The 21,692-nt window shown below is 44.8% G+C and overlaps 1 protein-coding gene across 1 annotated transcript; it reads right to left on the bottom strand.

Annotated features, from left to right (window-relative positions):
- Positions 1-8,281: 8,281 nt before the first annotated feature.
- Positions 8,282-13,027, bottom strand: pskh1 (protein serine kinase H1; the record flags this gene model as incomplete). The annotated part of the gene is made up of 3 exons (XM_079224067.1): positions 8,282-8,599; positions 10,872-11,786; positions 12,959-13,027. The coding sequence occupies 3 exons, from the start codon at positions 13,025-13,027 to the stop codon at positions 8,282-8,284; spliced, it is 1,302 nt and encodes a 433-aa protein (XP_079080193.1).
- Between the last annotated feature and the right edge of the window lie 8,665 nt (positions 13,028-21,692).

The raw sequence follows: 21,692 nt of genomic DNA, 5'->3' as shown, positions 1-21,692 counted from the left end.
TATTATCGCGTGTTGAAAAACTAAGCGTCAACCAAAGTTAGCAAAAATCACCCAAACACTGCATGAAATAATAATGATCATTGAGCTGAACGGGGTTATAAAAATAATACTGATAATCAGGATCATTTTTGGCAACTAGAATCCTGGAATGAAATGTTCTTAGCAACAGACCCCAAAAAGAAAACTCCGCAAGCTGCTTTAAAAACAAACTCATTGAAAAACACCTTCATGGAGCCATAAAAACCTGTCCCACATCGCAGAGAACTTTTCCAATGAGCGCACACACACACACAGAGCACACACACACACACGCAAGACTGCCTCAAGCGACCTGAAGCTGTGCAACACATGACGGCCCGACACGTCACATATACACATTTGCCAAGCTCAACACCGGAGCTCGTGAGAACCAGCTCCACGCTGACTGAGGGTCCAGCCCCGGGTTAAACAAGACGACCTCCCTTCCCGGGAGCCTGTATTTGCCTCATATCTTACACCGGAGGGACACCGATACATACACCAAGACACGTGTGCTGTCTTTTGTTTCTTTTTGTTTACATTTAAACACCCACCCAGCCTCATTTTGGGGATTGATTTCATCGATCAGCATTCACCAAAAAAACAAACACTCAATGACCAGCTGCTCTCTGACTGCTGAGCTTTACTGCTGGGAGCATGCGTGCAACATGTTCCAGGTCAGAGTGTGCAGATATGCATTAAGCTGTGTGTGTGTGTGCAGATATGCATTAAGCTGTGTGTGTGTGTATCTTTAGTCCATTCTATCCAGGCAGGCCAATTGTCAGGCTGTCATCACAAATCAAACACTCCCATCAAAAGTCGACACACCTGTAAGAAGTAATAAGTGTGCGCTACCTGACATCAGGCGTACTAGTTAGTACAATTGCCATGAAGAAAGGAGCACAAAAAAAACACAGCATGGATTTAGCGCAGCAGTGTGTACTACAAGCCCAGATTCTGCACAGTCCCAAATGTTTACTTGTGGCGATGATATCTGAACCGGCTCTTAAACCGATCGGGTCACATGTGTACCAGCTCGGCCGTCTGGTTCTCTTCTATGGAGAGACTGAAGGAGGCCAACACAAGCCAACATTTCTATATTCTAGCAGGCCTTTCAAGTTTAAGTATGTGATGTTCATCGAGTGAGTGACAATATTCAAAATTTGTATAAGACGATCGCGGCTAGTGTAAAAAGTCAGGGAAGTTTTTACCACAAAGTTGTTTATGACATGCAGAAGGTTCTCGAGTGGAGAGGAATGAACTGGTTTGATCCTCCTGACCAAAACAAAAAAACTGTAAATGTGGCTTTTTTTTTAAGCACATGTTGACAACGCTTCTGTATTACTGTACCATGACTCAAGTGCTGTAGAGGAAACACTGGAGAACGCTTTAACAAAAGTTTAACGGACTCAACCTTGAGGCCTCAGGAGTAGATGAAAGCTGCAGACGCGGACCTAGACAACGTGATGGACGGTGTCCAGACGCTGTAATTAAAAGCCTCTGGCTGGTCTTGGCCGACAGGAAGGGGCCCGCTCACCAAGTCGGCCCCGGGGGTGGGGTAGCACACAACTACCGGTTTAGACCCATGGCTGTAAAGAGATATATATATATATACACATATACATACACACACATAACCCCACTGGTTAGGATTAGGGCTGTAAAAGACAGGCTGGGAATACCTGTGTCAACATCACACCAAGCCACTAAAATGGCATCCAACCCCCGGGCAAGTCAGACAATCAGAGGAGTGTTAGCAATCAACAGGGCTTGGGTTTCAGCAAAAGGGGGTCACTTGGAAAAATAGAACATTTAGCAGAAATTTGATGTAATTGGACCAGTTTTGTCAGCAGGAAACTCCCCGAAATAAAACAATATGACACCAAAGCAGGTATAAATATCAGAAAGATTGACTAACTCAGGTCAACAGCAGCTGATTAGTTGTATGAATCTGTCTCCTGTGTGCATCACACAAAGGCTCCCTCGGTGTTCAGCACTCACAACAGCTCAGTGGTTCACTAATTAAGATACATGAACATATACACATATATATATATAGTTAACTCCCTGAGCACACAACACTGCACACAGGTTCAAAAGCCTTTAGTCTACAATACAGGGTGCGTGGGACATTTAGTGTCACCGGGATTCACAGGCGTCACGCACAAGTTCAGCGCCCACGGGCCGTGACGTTAAGTAGAGCCGTTTCCTCCAAAAGACCAACGTGAAGACCCCAAAACACGCGTCAGCTCACGAAGTCAAAACGACGACGCAGAGCCGCACGGAAGCGTCGACTTTATCGGCATAAACAAAGCGAGCGTCGGCACACACACGCTGGAGGCTGGTGTGTGTGTGTGTGTCTCTCCTATAATGTCGTACAATAACGTGTGTTTGTGAGCCACGCACGCGTTGAGGTCGCTTAAAGCTCAACTTAACGGTCGCCATCTGAAACAGGCTCCGTAACGTAAACAAGAAGACGTGCTCATGGATTTTTTTTTTGTATCACATGTATAGCGTTAGCCAGCTAGCTTAGTGGTATTATTTTTTTTACAGCATCTGCTGGTGGTTTGTGTTGAATATACTCACCGAGCTTAACAACGTCTCACGCGGCACAGTTATCTGCGTGTGTTTGTTTCACTGTCCGTGTGTTAATACGCCAGTAGCCACTTGGTAGGTGGTGTGTTGTGCGCCGAACAAAAGCTAGCAGCGAAACTCACTAAACGCTTCAGCTGCAGACCACTGACGTCTGGGTGATGACGGGTTGCCAGGTCCGATCAGCTCAGCCCTCCTAAACAGTGGAGCTCCGCGCGCTCATCGATACGCTTCAGATAATAAACATCGTAAAGAGACAGCTCGCCCCCCGCCTAATGTTTTCGTGGAAACTTAAACTATAACTCACGTAACTGAATCGTGACAACTTTCCTCTCGCTTTTTCAAAAGCACGTTCGTGCCGAGTGAAGCTTTGTATCAAGTCTGGCAACCCCCGGGCCTTCACTGTCACGCTGCAGTTTTGCCAGCAGTGGGCGCAGTTTGCTCTCAGGAAACCAGAGCAGTAATACAGTGGGTGCTGTTCGGGTCTGTGGGAAACGTTTTCTTTTTTTATCAAAAGAAAAATGATACGATTCATAATTTTTTTGTCAAACTCAGACTAATTTTCTCTAAAGAACATAAATCCGAATTAATGACCACACTGTACACCCCAACACATTTATAAACAGGATGTTCGGGATTACTTGTTGCAGGTGGAACGTAACGGTGAATTGCTCCGCCTCGATTCATTCTGGAGGTTGACAGGTTAATAGACTCCCTCCGCCGGTGGAAATAGTCCTTTCTTGTTTACCACAAAATGCCTATATTTTCATTGGAATTAAAGTATATGACTTATCTGCAGTGTTTACACAGTAGATTAAGGCCAGGCTTCAACCTGGCCATGGTTTTAAAAAAAACAGTTTACCTAAATCTCAAACATGACAGCATTTATTTTATTTTGTATTACCCCCTCTCCCGCTGTTTTCAGTCTTTTCTTTTTTTTACTGATAACTTAAAGAGACAAGTTCAATTAACACTAACCAAAGAAGTCAACACAACGCATTATTGTAAGTTTAACTCAATTTAACCTGAACAGTTAAGTCAAAATCTAAAACTTGACAGAGCTCTTTGACTTAAAGAGAAGAAGTAAGTGGACATAACTAAACAGGGCTGTGATGTTTTATAGTGTATGCTCGAACCTCTGGGTTATATGTGCTATGACCTCAGGGTTCTACGCTCTCTAAAATAAAGACGAGCCTCAGAACCAGCCCGTCAGCAGCCAGCAAGTGAAGAAATACGGATATCAAGAAAGTGTGACATTGAATGTTCTTCTTGAATAAAGATCTGAGTGCCTGTGATGTCACTTCCTCGTATGCTTGGAACTTACACGTCTACAGAGAAGCCTGATGGAGGAGCCACTCAGAAAAATCAAGGAATGGGAGTTGTTGTCCTGGACACGACTCAGGGACTCAGTGGACACAACATCACATGCAACAATCTTTTTACCTTTTTAGCTCCTAAAGAGGAACCGTGGTGGGAACGATACGGAAAAACAGTCTGAGCTCCACCAGACTGCTGACTACACAGAACAGGCCGGTCAACTCTTCCAGGTTTGTGTATCCTTTGTGCCAAAGAAAGGCCAGAATGTTGTACTCACGAGTATCAGAGAACCATGAGGTCATAGCATACATGTGATTTAACAAAGGTAAAGCGAAAAATATTAATCATATATGCTGTTTATATAGCTTGTAATTGGGATGAAGTAAACATCTGTTGAGTATTTTAACATGAAATTGTGTGAGTGTGTTGAATTAAAAAGCCCAAAATGCAGCGGGTCCACCAGACCCACGAACACTGGCTGAATACCAACAATATGAACACCACACAAGGGTTCAGAGCTGCTTATTTCCCTCTATGGGATGTATACACACCCAAGAAAATGGAATTACCTGCCATCACGATAATTTGTTTGAATTAAAATCCCAACAGTGTGACATAGTAGTCGGTAAATATTTAGATCGTACTGTCTCAAGTGGTGTGTTTACAGTGAAATGCAATGGGACTCTTGACAGCTTGGGTTTCATCACCATTCAGCCTTCCTTTCATTAACTGTGACTAAACTAGGTAACACGTATCCAACAAAAAAGACTCAAAGCTCAGCAGATCTCAACAATCGCAAGCAAAGTCATGCGCTGTTTTGGTGTCGGCCACTTTTTTCTTCTTCGAAGCATTTTGAGTTTTGACTGTTCAATGCTCAAGCGTATAAATGAAGTTCCAATACATTTGGTATGGTGTGAAGATACTTGAGACAAGTGTGTGTGATTTGAAATCGACTTACCTTGAAAACATTACATTTATTTTGGGGGCACGACATATATCCAACATTCACTTTACCTTTATCTCCGTTTGGTTCTCCACCAACTCCAGAGGGGACGGGGCGAAGTCATGTGACCCGATGGACCAATCACAAACAAGAGTGTCAAAATCCAAACGCGATCCAGCGTAGCCAGGTTCGAGTGTTTTATTGGCACATACAACTCACCGTTAAAAAAACAAAACGTTAATGGTAGCAGAATCAAAGTGTTATCATTCATTTAGACACACGATTACAAACAAAACAAAACAACTGTTTTCAGGTAACAGTGATGAGTTGGCAACTTCATTTCGGACGACAGCATTCATATAAAAATCACACAGGTATATAAAAACACTGAAGGAAACACTTTTTATAAAACATGCTGATGTTCTGCAAAGCTGCTAATGAGCTGATTTGGTTATTCATTGAACATCATTTACGATTAGGAGCTCGACAATGTTGCAGACTACGTCAACCCCAGCAGCTCCTTGGAGTCCACATGATTATTTCCGTGACCGTGACTCGCAGGGCTGACAATTAAGAACGGGTTCAAACACGGTTTATTTCACATAGATGCTCTAGGAGCAATCCAACGACCAGAACTGAGGCACAATCTTTCTTTTAGGATGTTGTCCCTGTGAAGGAATCTACACCCACCCACTCTAAGAATGTAGCGTGAAGATTTGAGTGCGCCACTTCCAATGTTAGCCTCATTATCAGTCTTTTATAAACGATTAAGTCGCACCAAGAGGTGGGACATCGGGGCAGGTAACAGCAGTGGATGACATGACGAGCATCCTGAAACAAGCAAAGGACAAAAAGAAAGAAAAAAAAACTGAGGTCAGCTGACATGGCTCGGTTACGTTTCCAGTATGTGTAAAGAAAATTAAAAAATGTAATAAAGTTCACAACAGCGACACACTTTATGAGTCTGGGGTAGATCACAGCAAAAATACTCAAGTAAAGAAAAGACGACCACGCTGTAGCAAGACGTTCACTGTGAGTGTTCTGGAGGAATGCAATTTAAAAACACAACAATTCTATTTTAATGTATAGATTAAGTGCTACGGCAGAAAAAAATAAGCAAAATAGAAGAAAGAAAAAAACAAAATTCAAGAAAAAGTTATGCGTTTGAGGAAATATTCAATGATTGAATATCAAATAATTTTGACCAAGTTGAGGATCAATCATTTGGAATCAATAGTTTAAAAAAACGCGGCTATCACAACCAAACAGGAAGTCGCCTTCCTTATTCGTTTCACTTTTTAACGGTTAAATATGTTCAAGAACTTTACTGTCATGCAGCCTTTTGACATTGAAACTGTACCACGATATTACAAACACCTAAAATAAAAATAAAAATCACTATTCTAGTGTCGTTTCAGATTATTACTTTTATTATTAAAAAGGCTGCGAGTAGCTCAGCAATGACAAAAAACCTGAACAGGCAAGGATGCTTAAGTGCACTTCTACAGACAAAAGAGAGTGTTTTGCATCAGACAGCGCGTACCAACGTTTTGTAATTCAGAAATCTTTCATAATCATACATATTAATAATGGTCTTCAGTGGTTTCCTTAATTTTGGTCATGACTGTAGAAAACTAATTTATGACTATTGGGTTTTGGGATTTTCACTACATATACTGTGCTAAATGTGTACTACCCTTTACAATGGCAGCAACATAAAAAAACAAAAAAACATAGTAATATATTTTTGACAGCCCAATGACTGACTTTTCTTTTTTTACTGAATGCTAACATGGCTAACGAAACAGCAGCTAGCTGGGAAGGACGGCAGGACTTTGGTCGGGTTGTACCAGCCGTTTGTAAAACCATGAAGACGTTGGTTCCATCGCAAACTAAATCAGCTTGCACCATTAAAACTACAGAAAATGTTAACGCTGGTAAAGACTTGAATAAAGTGACTGGAAACAGGAAGTCACTGTAGCGCCACAAGCGGTAGCGCAACATCCAAAATGTAGTTGTCAGGGGCAAATCGGATCTTTAACTTAACAGCCAATCCTTTGTGACAGTAGGCATGATTCTGTTTTATTTCTATATATCCGTACACATGGAGAAGACGTGTGTTAGCAGTCATGCAGTTCGGAGCGAGTGGGGAAGACCTGCTAATGCTAACCAAGCTAAAGTGACCGTTTTTGGCACAATATTTGGTAAATTAATGGATATTAAAGTTTTTTTTTTCCCTCTGAAATGTAACTTAAAGTCTTTCCGGCTAACGTGATTGCTAAAACAGCGTATTGATAAAGCGTCTGCTCATCTTTACTCTTCAGTCTATACGGGTCACATATTAGCGCGCTAGCGTTAGCCTGGTTGACGACTACTTTCAATGCAAGCGCTAGTTTGTGTGGCGCAACCTGCTTTCATTCAGTGATGCGTAGATGTGCACTTCGTAAAAAACGTGTGCACGTGACAGAACCAGGTCAAGTTTGAACTTACGCAGAGCTGGCGCAACCGGCGGCAGAGGTCGTTGCCTTCATGGTTGCATGTGCCATCCTCAATGCAACTCACACCACACCCGAAACACGGCCACATGTTCTGAGAAGCAACGCGGAGGGATGGCAGCAGGCACTTCAGGGTGGAATCCACTGATCTTTTGAAGTCATTAAGGGAGCGCGGCTGTGTGCCCTATTGTCCAATACATTGAAGATTTAACACCTAAAACAGCTTCACAATCTTTTGACAGCTTCAGAAGGAAAGCAAAAGACATCAACAGAGCAATAATGGCAAGATTAGATACGCTTAAAGTTGACTAAATACAAAAATAAAAAAAGAACTTCATGTTGACCTTCGAGGGCGTGGTTCTGTTGCAGTGTGCTCACATTACCCACATCTTAAGACAAGGTCTGTACAACTAGCACAATAATTAATTCACAGCAAATTCCAATCAGGAATGAGTGGGGGAAGGGGGAGTCTACAAGTATCCTTTTCTTCTTAGAAACTTCAGTACCCAGAACTCTGTTCAACAGATCCTCGTGGAAAGGTCATTATCCAGTGACCGTTTGAATAGAGATTCATAATCATGTCAACAATAATAAATAAATATGTGGAAGAACACAAAAAGCGGAGTGGAAGTGGCACCATCCTGCCAGAAAAAGAAAGGGTGAAGGAACGGATGGAGAGATGATGTAACCCATAGGGAGTTCAAAACTTAACTGTGTGCCCTCGTCTGTCCTCGTCAGGAGACACGCGCCACAGGAATTCTCTTACTGTTTTGTTTTTTTACCTTTGGTCATTTAAGTCATTGTCCCCTCTTTTTTTTCTTCCCCAAGGCAATTATATAGGACTGGAAGCCACTTTGCCCTCCAACACTGGGAGCGACTTTGAATGGCGGAAGCTAGTGTAAATGTTTGCCGCACTTCAGCCGTTGTACTGCTGCTGATAGCGGCGGTTCAGCTCGCGCAGCTCCTTCTCTCGCACCCGCCGGGCTTTGTTGGATTTGGTGGAGCGGCTGGAGCGAGTGGACTGCGCCGACTTGGTGCTGTGGCAGCGCGAGGACGCCCGCTTCAGGAGGTTCTGGGATATGCAGCGCTGCAGGTTCTTCATGGAGGACGAGGCGGCCATGCTGACGACCCAGGGGTGCTTGATGGCCTGGCCCGCTGTGAGCCGCTCGCTGGGGTCCACCGTCAGAATGCGCTCCACGAAGTCCTTGGCCAGGTTGGACACGCTCGGCCACGGCTGGAGACACGGGAGACAGATGAGAGACAAGACTGTGTTTTAATGCCAGTACGCTGAATATCTAGTGAATACCTCAGTATTTCACAAAGGTTCCCTCCAGACATATGTCATATTTATATCAAAAATAAAAATAAATAGTTTACGTGGGCTTTGGTCATTTAATTCATAGTCCTCCTTCAGTAAATGAAATCAGGAAATCTACAAATATAGTTTTTTGGGGGGGGTTATCTAGTGCATTTGCACCAGAGGTTTATTTTTTTTAAACTCTGATTTAAGTATACGTGTCAAACTCTTAACATACATCATTCTACTGCGACGCTCAGAACACAGAAAATAAAGGGGGGATGGGGACTTTGTTATATTTTGTGAGAATGTACTGTACACTTTGTTTGGCATCAGTGCAGTTTTGTCTGTTGGACACCAGAGGGCAGCAGAGGGATACGTTCAGCTGTGAACTAAAAAAGAAAAAGGAGTTTGATTTATTCGACTAAATGTGATAAGGAGTCTTTTCATATCGTCAGACTCACTAATAGATGCATCTAATTTGATGTACCTCGGACTTTATCGATTGTCGGAGCTGAATTCCATGTTTCTACAACTTAGGCAGGATTTGGGTATATCAACCCTGCATGCCTTCACACACACAACACACAACAAACACACCCACACACACACACACACACACACACTTTGTACATGATGTCCTGCTTGGCAACCAGCTGTGTTTTCAGTCTCCCAGTAGACAACTAACCCCCCTCTTCACACAGCAGGTAAATCACCAGTCTTGGCTAAAGATACATGACACATATATAAGCCTCAGACACACACACTTCTCCACCGCCTACAGCAATATCCGGGTTGCGATTAGTTCTCGGACCGCAGCTGTAAATGTGAACATTATTTATTGCAGCTGTAAAGACACATGTCCCCGAGGGAAGTGCACTCAAGTCTGCCCGACCACAGCTCCACCTCTCATTTACCCTCAGTACAGGTTTTTTATTTTTTATTTTCATTTTAACGAGGGGTTGCTGCTATACAATTGTGACATAATACAAGTTGTTATGGTGCAACCTTACATGGAGACATTGCTCCTTTATGAAACGAAAAGCTCTCGTCCTCAGTTTAAAATGTCCGCGCCGCGTTTAAAGCCCCGTGTAGAATAGTTTTGTCCCAGCAGAACACACATATGCACATACATTTCGGCATTATGTGATTGGCAACAGAGAACGCACATTTGACGACCGGGGAAAGAGGTGTGACGCGCAACAAAGTGTCCCTGGACGGGAATCAAACTGGGGACATTGCAATTCACTATGGTATGCTTCTTAACCACCAGATGCCTCAAACACATAATTTTAACCAGAAATCATCACTAATAGCAGAAAGGGATGACACTGCTTGGTGGAAGGAAAACATGAATTACTATATTTGTTTTAAGTCTTATTCTCTTACGGCTCTCATTTTCCTTTTAACTTGAAGTATTTTATGTTTCAACTGAGACCACACAATCTCCTCAATAACCACGGTACCACCTTAGGAGAGCCCCAGGGTTGATTCCAGTGCAAGGTCGTCTCACCGACTCCCAAGACTCGCTGTACATACCTAGACCTCATCCAGCAGCTCCGCTACACCATCTGCAAACCTCAGCTAAAACGCAGCCCCACCCATGCAATTATGTCAATTATTAAATGTGTCAGATCCAACCTTATCTTGCCCGTCGGGAACCCTTTGCGAAGTTCCAACCGTGGACGCTTTCCAAGAGAGCCGAGATGATTCAACTGCTCCTCGTTAAATATCACAAAGCTACTCAGCTGTTCTTCGCACTGGAGTGGGGCAAACATTAACCGAGGGCCCCTTTTGCAAAGCTCGCTGGCAACATAAACATCCCACGCCGCGAAAAAACAAAGGAACGGACCCACTCAGCGTTCTCACAACCAGATGCACGGATCGGGCATTCATTATTGAGCACACACACACACACACACACACACTTAAGAGGGAGGACGTATCGACTTGGAGCAGACAAAGGCGTGAGAGCGAGTCCACTAAGATAAAAAAAGGGAACATGAGACAGATGTGGACGTGAGCTGTGAGATGATTAGAGAGGAGTTAGAAAATATGTGTGTGTGTGTGAGATGAACCATGTCACCTCGCAGGAAAAAGCTGAAGTGTTGACAAGGCCTCCCGCGGTGGGAGGAATGTGTTCCAGATATGGGTGAAGTTTGTGAGAAAGAAGGAAAGCGATAGTGTGCAACAGTTAGAAGTCCCCCACCTCTCCAGAGAAGCTGTACTTCCCCTTGAGGATCTGCCGGTAGAGCCTCATGCGGTTGTCGTCCTCGAAGGGCATGGTTCCGCTCAGCAGGATGTACGAGATCACCCCCAGCGCCCACATGTCCACGGCGTTGGTGTAGGGCTTCCTCACCAGGATCTCGGGGGCGATGTACTCCGGCGTGCCGCAGGTGGTCTTCATCAGACACTCGTCTCCCTTCTTCCTGCTGCTGGCCAGGCCGAAGTCGGTGATGATGATCTTGGAGTCGGACCCGGGGTGGTAGTAGAGCAGGTTCTCCGGCTTCAGGTCCCGGTGGGTGATCCCCAGGGTGTGCAGGTACTTGACGCCGTCCAGCACCATCTGCAGGACGCGGGTGGCGTCGCGCTCGGTGAAGGAGCCGCGCGCGATGATGCGGTCGAAGAGCTCGCCGCCGGTGGCCAGCTCCATCACCATGTAGACGCGCTCCGCCGTCTCGAAGACCTCCATCAGCTGGATTATATTGGTGTGGCGGACGCGGCGCAGAACGCACAGCTCGGACTCGCACACCTCCCTCCCCTCCCGGTAGCGGGTCTCGATCATCTTGATGGCGTAGGGCTGCCGCGTGCTCTTGTGCTCCACGCGGACGACCCGGCTGAAGCTCCCGCGACCGATCAGAGCTTTGATGTCGTACTTGGCCGTGACCCGGGGGTCGAACTTGGCCCGGTATTTCGCCACCTTCTTCCGCTGAGGGTCCGACAGATCGGACGGGTCCTTAGGAGGCTGGGCGGAAGCGGTGGGAGTGGCGGCTTGGGCCTGGGCCTGATACGGCGAGGAGGCGGAGTCGGCCTTGTCACCTCCCCCTCCGCCAGCCCCACCCACCTTGCTCCTCGTGCCGTCCCCTCGTATGAAGTGCTTATAGATATCTGTCTGAGGGTCGACCTGAAAAAGATGCAAATGACAGAAAAGATTAAATGGAGTAATTGTAAAGACTTTGATGTACAGATTCTTAGTCTATAATTAGTTTAACCCGACCGATATTAGATTTCTGAGGCTGAGGCTGATCGATATTTGGGTGATCTTTTACATAAGCGAATGCTCTTGATACGGATCACTAACCAAGGAACATACTGAGTGGATCTTTTTACAATCTACCCGTGCACTCTTGAGGTTAAACAATGTAATGGTGGCCCCGTTTCTCAATGATCTTAAACCTAAATTTGGCCGATATTTTAAAATTGATTCTATTGTAAAAGGGACAGTTCACCCCAAAATCTAAATTATATATTTTTCTGTTTACCTGTAGTGTTATTTATCAGTAAAGATTGTTTTGATCAATGTCAGAAATGTCTCTTTCCAGTACAAGAAGGTCTGTGGATTATCTGGAGTAACCGGGTCGTGATTTCTGAAGAGAGACACGGCTGTTGAGATTTTGAAATGTAGTTTTTTGGGGCTTCGAGCACCTCTAACCAAGTGCCATGTATTTATATTATTATTATTATTATGTTAGACATCTCTGCGGCTAATATTTCCAAAACTAGGCAACACACACCAAAACAATCTAGAATGATAAATAGCACTACAATTAAGAGGAAAAATATGTATTTTTTTACTTTCGGTGTGAACGACCCCTTCCGCCAAGAAAGATTCCTTGTTTGTGTAAACATTCCTGGTAAATAAACGGTTTCTGACTGATTCTGATTTCTGATTAAAGACGAATCCCTAATTAAACTTGAGCGTGTCGTAAGGCTGAAAATAACAATCATATCCATTAGAAATTCATGTTTTGAGACATTTCTTGATCAATTGAGAAAATAGTTTTTACAAAAAATCCCAAAATGACAAATCCCAACCAACAGACAAGAACCCAAATATCTTAATATATCAAGTTAATATCATAGAAGATATGATCATCAATTATGAAATTGATAATCATAATCATTGATAGTTTTCAGATTCATGTCTGTTGGTCGACTTTTAACATTTTGTGATAGTCGTGCACAAAATGTCACTGGGTTTGTTCAATTTGTCTACAAAAAACCCTTAAAATCATCCGATTATTCTCACGATGTCAGCGTTTTCACCATTGCTAGTAACAACGTTGTCCGACTGACCTTTTTGACCAGGTCCAACTGAACGTCCCCTGGAGGCTCAGGGAGGACCTTGCTGTTCCTGCACCCCATCACATCACCTTGGGCCGCGGCCCATCCAGCCACACGGGCCACCAGGAGACCTGCCTCATCACCGCCACAGCTGACCCAACACACTCAGGGCATCCAACACCCAGGCCGTACCCAGACTCGGACCGAGGGTTCATGAATAAAGCCGATCACACCCACATCTAAGTCCCCAAATGAGCCGGCGTCAGCGGTCTCACTTCATGAACGCACCAGATACACGTCCACTTACAAAGCCAGAGAGTTCATGAACGTGTCGTTGGCGAGCGAAGCGTGCGTCTCGGCTCCATCGGCGAGTGCTGGGTTACTGGTGGTGGGTCACGCGCCCACACACACACACACACACACACACACACACACACGTTCTGCAGGCAGGCAGGCAGGGAGAGAGGGGGGCACCTCGAGCCCCTGGAAGAACCTACCAGGGCCCCATCTCAGATGCCGTGCTTTGTTGAATGTCTGTGAGAATACTGCATGAGTAAAGCTAGCGTGGATGCTCGCGGGATCAAAAAAAAGAAAAGAAAAAAATGATTGATCGGTGCAGGGGAGGGAGAGAGGCTCTCTAGAGAAAGTTTAAGTGCAGTTGCCTTCAGGAGAAGTTTGGGAGAGAATTCAGGCAGAACTTCCAGAGAAAATAAGATCATCGACTATGCTTGGATCCATTGGGGGTGTGGTGGGGAAGCTGCAATGTCAGCAGCGGTCTTGCCACAGATAAAGCAGCTCCCCTGGAGAACGGCAGGCCTTCAGGAGAGAACAGTGCCGGGAAGCTCTGAAATGCAGAACACACAAAAATGAAACGTGAATCTGTAGCGATTGTGGTTCACACATGGGCAAGAAGGGAGGGGGTTATGGTGAACGGGACAGGGGGCAGATCTCAATGAGGCCAATCACACTGATGGGGAAAAAAGCAACTGATCTGAACACATTGATCATTTTGTGTGCTGCAGTCACGCACCGGTTGTTGTTTGTTGTTGTGTGAAACTGTCAGCCAGAAATATGAATACAGAGATCCAGACATGTTTTTGAAATGGCCAAGAGCTCTGCTATTTGTAAGAAATAGCTGCGCCGTCACAGATGGTCACTTATATGGTATCAGATGTTGGAACTGTGCTTGATATATATATATATATATATATATATATATATATATATATATATATATATATATATATTGTTAAAAGTTTGTCTGGACAACATGTTTAACAACTTACAAAACTTATTTTTTTCTCTCTTCTTCCAGTTATAGTACCGGGAAACATCCCTAAAAACATATTTCAAAATGACTCTACGCGCTGAGGAAACCACGATACAACAATGATATCAGACATTTAAAGGACAATTGCATTAAAGTTTGGGTACGTTTAAAAAAAAAAAAATGGCCAGGCCGAACTCATTTCAATGTTTTTTTTCTTTGGTCAAAAACACTAATTGAACCGTTATTTTTCGGCCACAGCGGGTGACGTCAGGGCCGTCTAACCCAAATGCCCGCGAGCTTTACGCGTAAAGAAGAGCCAGGCGGCCTCACCTCATCAGTTATCCGAGATAAGCGACGGGTCTGGGCTAACTAGCCCGCTAGCAGCGGGGCAGGACTCCTGCCAAAGCCAGCCTCCTCACCCCACTCTCACTCAGCTGGGCTCTCCATTTTCACCTCTTTCCCAACTTTGTTCCCGAACACCAATGAGTCCAAAACGTCGCTTCACTGGTCGGCGACACGTCGCGTGAACTCCGGGGAGCCGTGGTCTGCTATTGAGGTGAAAGGGAGTTATGTGTGTGGGATGAACAATATATATATAACACGCAAAGTTTTTCTCCCGTCGGTCACTTTTTCTTTTTTTCAGGCGATGTTTTTACGTCCCGGGACCACCTTCCCACCAGAGGAGTGGAAAGACACGCGAGTTACACACCGTGGGTTCCGGTGAACCTCTTCAAAATAAAACACGAGTTGAGAATTATTTGCGGGTGTTTTCCTCCACATTGTTCTGAATTGGGAAGAGACCCAGGACATGTTGGAGGGATTATGTGTGCATCCCAAGTCTCTTAATTCCGTATATTAAGGCCGTATCCTCGCGCCTCTATCCTCACATGAGGAGGATAGAGGTGCAGGTGAGGGAAACAGACGCAAAAGGATCAAATGGATGGATTATTATTTCAAACTGAAAACAAATATCTGACAAATAAATCTCATCATTGAGGATGGTACATATATTTAAAATGCTAAGTAATATTGGTGAAAAGTATTCAATTCCAGTGTCACCATGTGCTATGTGTTCTCTAGCAAGCTTGAGTATGATGATGGCTTACACCCGGGGGCGTCCAGTAAGGTACCGTCTAACATCTGGTTTGTTCTGGTTCATTGAAAATGGGTTCATGGTGATGACGCATGTTAATGGTGGTTATGTGCTTATAACTAATTACATACGTATTTAATGAGTTAAATACCACCCTCTTTGCCTCTTTGCATGCTCTTAATTTGAAGGCCCCATCCTGTAACTTCCCGTGTGCCTCCGTCGGTCGCGGATGGAGCTCCCTCTTCCACCCAACTTCTCTCTCGCAGAGACGGGGCGACCTCCCTCGGCTTGTCTCGACCCCGTTCAGTCCCCCACCGTCACTTCCTGGAGACGGACAGAAGAAGTCCCCTCTGACAGAGGACTCCTCTCTCGGAAAAGTACCAGGAAGTTAGGAGCGAAGTCTTTCCCTGAACGCGATGTTCAGCCCGTACAGTCCTGCACATGAACGGAACTATAATGACGTGAACTTTGATAGATGTCGTGTCGTTAAATTGCTTTTTTTGATGTGTGGCCCCCCACTGGGACATGCGGAGGGATTCGCTTTCTGTAAATCCTATGATGCACAGTAAAGCCAACACACACTACTTGAGTCCCGCATATATATATATATATATATATATATATATATATATATATATATATATATATATATATATATATATATATATATATATATATATATATATATACAGTGGTTCCTGCGGCATTGGGCCGCGCACAGTGCGGACGTTTTGATCCGTTGCTCAGCATTTCCTCTTGGTGTCACTATGCGCATGAAAGCCAGTCACTTATCAAAAGGCCCTCTCAAGCTGTAAGGCTGTGTTCTCCAGCCCGACACTTCATGCGCTTGTAAGATAAAATAAAAGCCTGACATGAGTGGCATTCAGCTTCACCCCTGCATGTTCATAAGCAGCGCAATAAAGAAATGCTCGGCCGTGACTTCAACACCGATGTGACGTGATGGAGCGCGCAGGACTCTGGCCGTGACTTTTTTGTAGTATTGTGGAGCAGCGTTGATGAGGAGGGAGGTTATAGGAAGGGTCGCAATACAAACGTTCCAGAAAGAGAGTCAGCAAGACAGTAAAATTTCATCTTATGATGCCAATAAAAAAAATTGGGAAAAAAAGCTCCTTGAATTGGATCGAGGGAGTGAAAATGAGTGGGAGGAGGAGGGGTGACAGAGGAAGACAACGGATGACAGATGGTGGGTACCAGACAGAAATATAGGGAGAACGGAAAAGAGAGAGGGAGGGAGGAGGCGGCAGAGAGTAATCAAAATGGAAAAGAGGGCGATGCAGAGACACAGAGGAGGAAAGGGAGGACACAGTGCAGCCAGGAAGGAGAGAGAGAGAGAGAGACAAAGAGAGAGAGAGTCTCTGAGGGCCCGTCCGCTCCATCTGCAGTGCCGCTGAGGTCGAGGCCCTCTCATATGCTGCACGTCGTCATCCCCGTGATTGATCACCGCTTTTGTCGCACTCGGATTAAGACGCTTTTGTTTTGTCCACTTTCCATTGATACTTTTCCTCTCTCCATCTCCACTCGGCTCTACTGTTTTTTTTTCACACCCTTCCATTGCTCCGTTTTCCGTGTGTGTGCTGTCTCTCTTCCTCCCCTTTCCCAACCCCCTCAAAAAGGTCAATATCATCTATTAAGATCCGGATTTGCTGACTGCTGTATTACTTCTCATCTACAGAGGAGGAGGAGACCGCTCCAGTAAAAAAAAAAAAGCTCAATTGACTCAGTCTGTGTCTCTGACTACATTAATACAACTGTGTGTTAACTTTAAAAAAAAAAAAAAAAAAAGGGTATTGTGTGCCGGCATGTGTTGCGTATTTGTTGTGAGAAAAAAATGCTGCAGAGGCTGAGGAGGCGTAGTGAGGGGTTTATATAGTGAGCGGACAACTTTATGTGTCTCGGTTTTACAGGCAGACCGGTGCAGCACTTGGCACAAAAGAGCAGAAAGTGTAGAAAATGACCCGATCCTGTGTCAGATATTGTTGGAGGATATTGCTATTTCACACACACGCACACACACACACACACACACACACACACACACACACACACACACTGGAGTGCCAGGGGGTAGAAAGAGAGGAAGAGGCCGGAGGATACCACTGCTGCATTCCGTCAGTACAATCTGGTCACAGTAAACTCACTATTGATTACCACAGGCGCGTAATTCCCCAAAGGAATATTCCCTGGCTGCTATCAGAGGAAGAAAAATATCATAAAGTACATCACACTCATTGCGAGGATCTCATTGACCACCTCGGGTACGGCTGCTATAGTTTCCAGGGGAACATTACAAGAGCATTCAGGTGATTCTCCTGTTCTTGTCAGAAGGTGTCATTGAGGCGGTGGGGCTTCATGCGGCCCCAGACAAAGCGTGCATGTCCAGAACACCCGCGGTACTAACTTTGATAGTGCAGCTGGTGGCCCACGAGGTATACTGCTCCTGCCGCGGTGTCGTATAGTTCTGGGACAATTGAACATATTCAATCTCCTTAGATTGTCCGTGAACTTCAAATTCGAAGGGCGCACCCAGCCGGGCAGCATCTAGAGCTGTCACAGCGAAATGAAAAGAGAGAAGCCAATACACGGAAAGACGAGGGGTTCGTAGAGAGGGGTGAAAGAGAGTTTTGCCAAAAGCGGCTGTCTGCTGTCGCCAAAACGATGCTGATGAGAGTCATGAGACCGGAGTTGAGGTTGATAAGCCAAAAATGATGGGAACCTCGGGGTCCGAGAAGTGAAGCCAACAGGAAAGCGTCGTAAACCTGCATTCTTTCTTGTAGCCAGCAGGGGGCGACTCCTCCGGTTGCAAAAATAGAGAGAGTCAGACTGTACGGAAGTCAATGAGAAAATCACCCAATACTTTCTCTCTTGATTTATTTCCACAGTAAAAATTGTAAACATGAGTTTCTGGTCTCAATATAGGAATAGACTATTAAGGCGGGTATAGCTACCACGACGTCACTCCTCCACAGTCCAAATATGGTCACTTCAGTTCACTGGTTGCAAAAATCCAAGATGTCAAATTGAAAGCTTTAAAACTGCAGGCCACAGTTAATGTCCACTTCTTATTTAGCGTTCGTAACCCTCTTGTGTCTTTTGCGGTTGCAAAAAGCCAAGGTGGTAACGGCCAAAGATGCCAAACTTTTGATGAATATATATGGTGCTACATTTTTAAACAGCATGTAAAAGCAATGAAACGAAGACATGACCACAGGGTGGACGGAGATAAAACGTCACAACACGTGAGAATAGATTGAACGTAATCACTCGATGGATTATAGACTCATGTGAAAGGGACGTGGCGCTAAACCTCGTGATGAAAATGTCAAAAGAAGTAGACGGAGTTGTGAGCTGCAAGTTAGGATGGACTGAGGGACAGAGCGGCATATAGAGCATCAAGCAGAGAGACAATGACGAATGCCGGCGAGTTCGGACCGACTTCGGTCCAACGGCGACACCGGAGAGCGAAGAGACGCCGTGTTCGATACCCTTAAGTGAAAGACACAAGTTACTCCAGTTAAAACTTAAGGCCTGAAAAAGCCACTTTGGTGGAAGGGAATAAGAGAGTGCTCCGCTGATGAAGTACTTGAGGACTCCTTGTGGGCAGATGTTAATTCATTAGCTTTCGGCTTCGGCGACGGGAGGCGGGAGGCGGGCACAGAGGGATCCACGGGCAGACAGAGATAAATAGAGCGGACACGGCTGGGGAGAAGGACCACGTTTACTCAGGAACATTTACTCCGCTAACTGCTTCAATGTAGAAGTTGGAGCATTCCAGCATTATTACTTTGGCTCAGTCGTTTTAATCTTCTGTGTGCTCGATCCCTGGAACACGGCAAAAGGCAGGGACGAGCAAATAAAGAGCAAGAGGGTCAGAGGTCAGGCCCGACGGGACGTTTCGAACTTCCCTCCACCGTCGATATTTCTCTCTTCTTGCTGTTTTCGAAACAACCCACTGAGTCGAATCATCAGACTTTTTTTTTTTTTTACTTTACGGAGGTTACTTTAAATCTTTAAATCCGTCAAAAGGAAAACACTTTCGGTACTCTTGAAGTTCAGTTTTACACAAGCATAGGTGTGTTGTCCGCGATCAGCAAAATTGAATGGAAATAGACGCCAAGTGGGAGGAGGTGGGAGGAAAAGCATCAAAAGTGCACCATTACAAAGGTTCAAGGCAGGGAACAGGGATTCTTTTAAAATGTATAAATAAATCTTGTCTCAATCAATTGGCAGTGAATAGTAAGGGCGGGGGTAAAATGATGCACAACACATAAAAGAGTTGTCGGTGGCAGTACCCACTGGAGTGTCCTGTCCTGTGAACACGGCACCGATGGCTTGTGACTTTTATAGAGGCTCGTGAAAGCAGCAAAGGGAACAAATTGGACAACAGTGGACAGCAGCATGGACTCCAGTACGAAACCCATTGACTATTCTGACGTCAGTTTCATCTCAGGTGCCTTTTGAATATAGAAAGACCCTCAAAGGGATGAAGTTTTCAAAAAGTATGGAAATAATTCTTAAAACAACTCTATAACACCATAACGCCCATGCATTAAGAGAGTCATGGTCCTATTCTCTACTGACTGTGTTCTTTTTTTTTTTCAAAAACTGCATTCCAAAGTTCAAGCTAATCTTCCCTAAACATTTTTTGCATGGAACGAGGACAGTGGAGTAATAGCACATGCTCTTTTTTACTACGCATTTCTTTTCCATTGTCAAACCCTGGCCTTCTTCTTCTTCTTCTTCTTCTTCTTCTTCTTCTTCTTCTTCTTCTTCTTCTTCTTCTTTTTCTTCTTCTTCAAGTTCAACGGCGGTTGGCATCCATGCCCGTCACACCTGATCATCCCTCATTCCCTTCACCTGGTCCTCACGCCCGTCTCACCTGCAGTCCATTCCCTCATCAGTCCCTCACTACTTAGGTCCCCTCACTTGTCCTCTGCCAGATTGTCTTGTGCCAAACTCTCAAGCGTACCTTTTGTCTTATGCCTGTTCTACTCGTTCTGACCCTGTTTCGCGTGTCCCGGCGACCCTGGATTTGTTTGCCCTGTTCCGACTGACCTCGCGGTTTTCACCCCGCCTGAAACTCCAGTAAAAGCTTGTCCATCTGCCTCTGAGTCGTGCTTGTGAGTTCCAGTACCTGTAAGCCTTACGCCCACGATACAACGTGATCTGACAGTTCTGTCGGAGATGAGGAGCGGGCTACAGAGGTCTGGAAAGTTTACTTCTTTCTAACTCTACACCCCTGAAATTCTTTTAATTTTCAGTCCCAACTGACACCAACTCAAGTGACATCACTTGAGGCAATTTTTAAGATCTCACACAGTGCTTTCTCTGGAGCCACAAAAGGTGATTATCCATTAGTTTATTCGCACATATATTCAGTAGTACTTCCCAAGATCTGTCCACAGACTTCGATGTGTAAAATTGTTGGGTTTCCCAAAATGATACAAGTGTCTGTAAACAGCAGAAATACTCCACATGTAACTTCCCACTAAGTCCATCAACTAAGAGACGGGAGACCACAATGCTGTATGTATTGATATACTGATTTATAGACATGAGTAAGAAAGCGGACACAGTCTGTTTTCCATACATATAAGTCTTATTCTAATTGTACAAAAGTCTGATATTTAAAGTAACTGTTCTGCTCCCATCCATCGTTCATCAAAGAAGACAGACGAAACTTTAAAACGGAAGCATGACTTGAATGATGAGGCGTTTTTGGGATATTATATAATCGGCAACGAACGAGTTATGTGAGGTTGAATCACTCCGTCAACCTGGGTGCAGCAACTTATCAGAAAAATATGAACATCGGCAAAGAGGATTTGGGAGAAAACACCGAGGACCGAGAGGTCAATGTTAGATTAGAGAGTGATTATCTAATTTGTTTGGAAATGGTTTCTCTTTGCAGTGCAGTCATTAAGTCCGCCCCTGTCTTGCAGGATGGAGAGATTCAAATGTGTGGAAGTTTGATTGGAATTGATGCCACCAGAGTGAAGAGATGACAGAACGGGTGCATGATCTCATTACTGAGTGGAAATTAAACTTGGGAAGAAGCCGTTCTGAACAATCTGTACTTATACTGTGTGATACGAGACACGTGTAGAGTTGTGCAGATCTTGGGGGGGATGAAAATGGGAAAAGGTTAACCTTCCTTAAAGCTACACACACAAGGAGCTTTCATCCTGTGTGGGCGTCGCCATGGACGTGCTCCCAAGAATTTCACTACATTTTTGTCTTAATTTGCTTTTTTGCTTTGTGTTTATCCCTCATGGCATGTGACGGAATACATTAGTCAACATCAGAAATAAAAGCGCGGGGCTTAGGTGCAGTGGAGTTTGCGGCGATCACCGCTCCACGGCCGG

The sequence above is a fragment of the Taurulus bubalis genome (genome assembly GCF_910589615.1).
Source record: "Taurulus bubalis genome assembly, chromosome: 9".
Taxonomy (NCBI): Eukaryota; Metazoa; Chordata; class Actinopteri; order Perciformes; family Cottidae; genus Taurulus; species Taurulus bubalis.
Note: the sequence above shows the minus strand (reverse complement) of the source record. Positions and strands in the feature narration are given on the sequence as shown.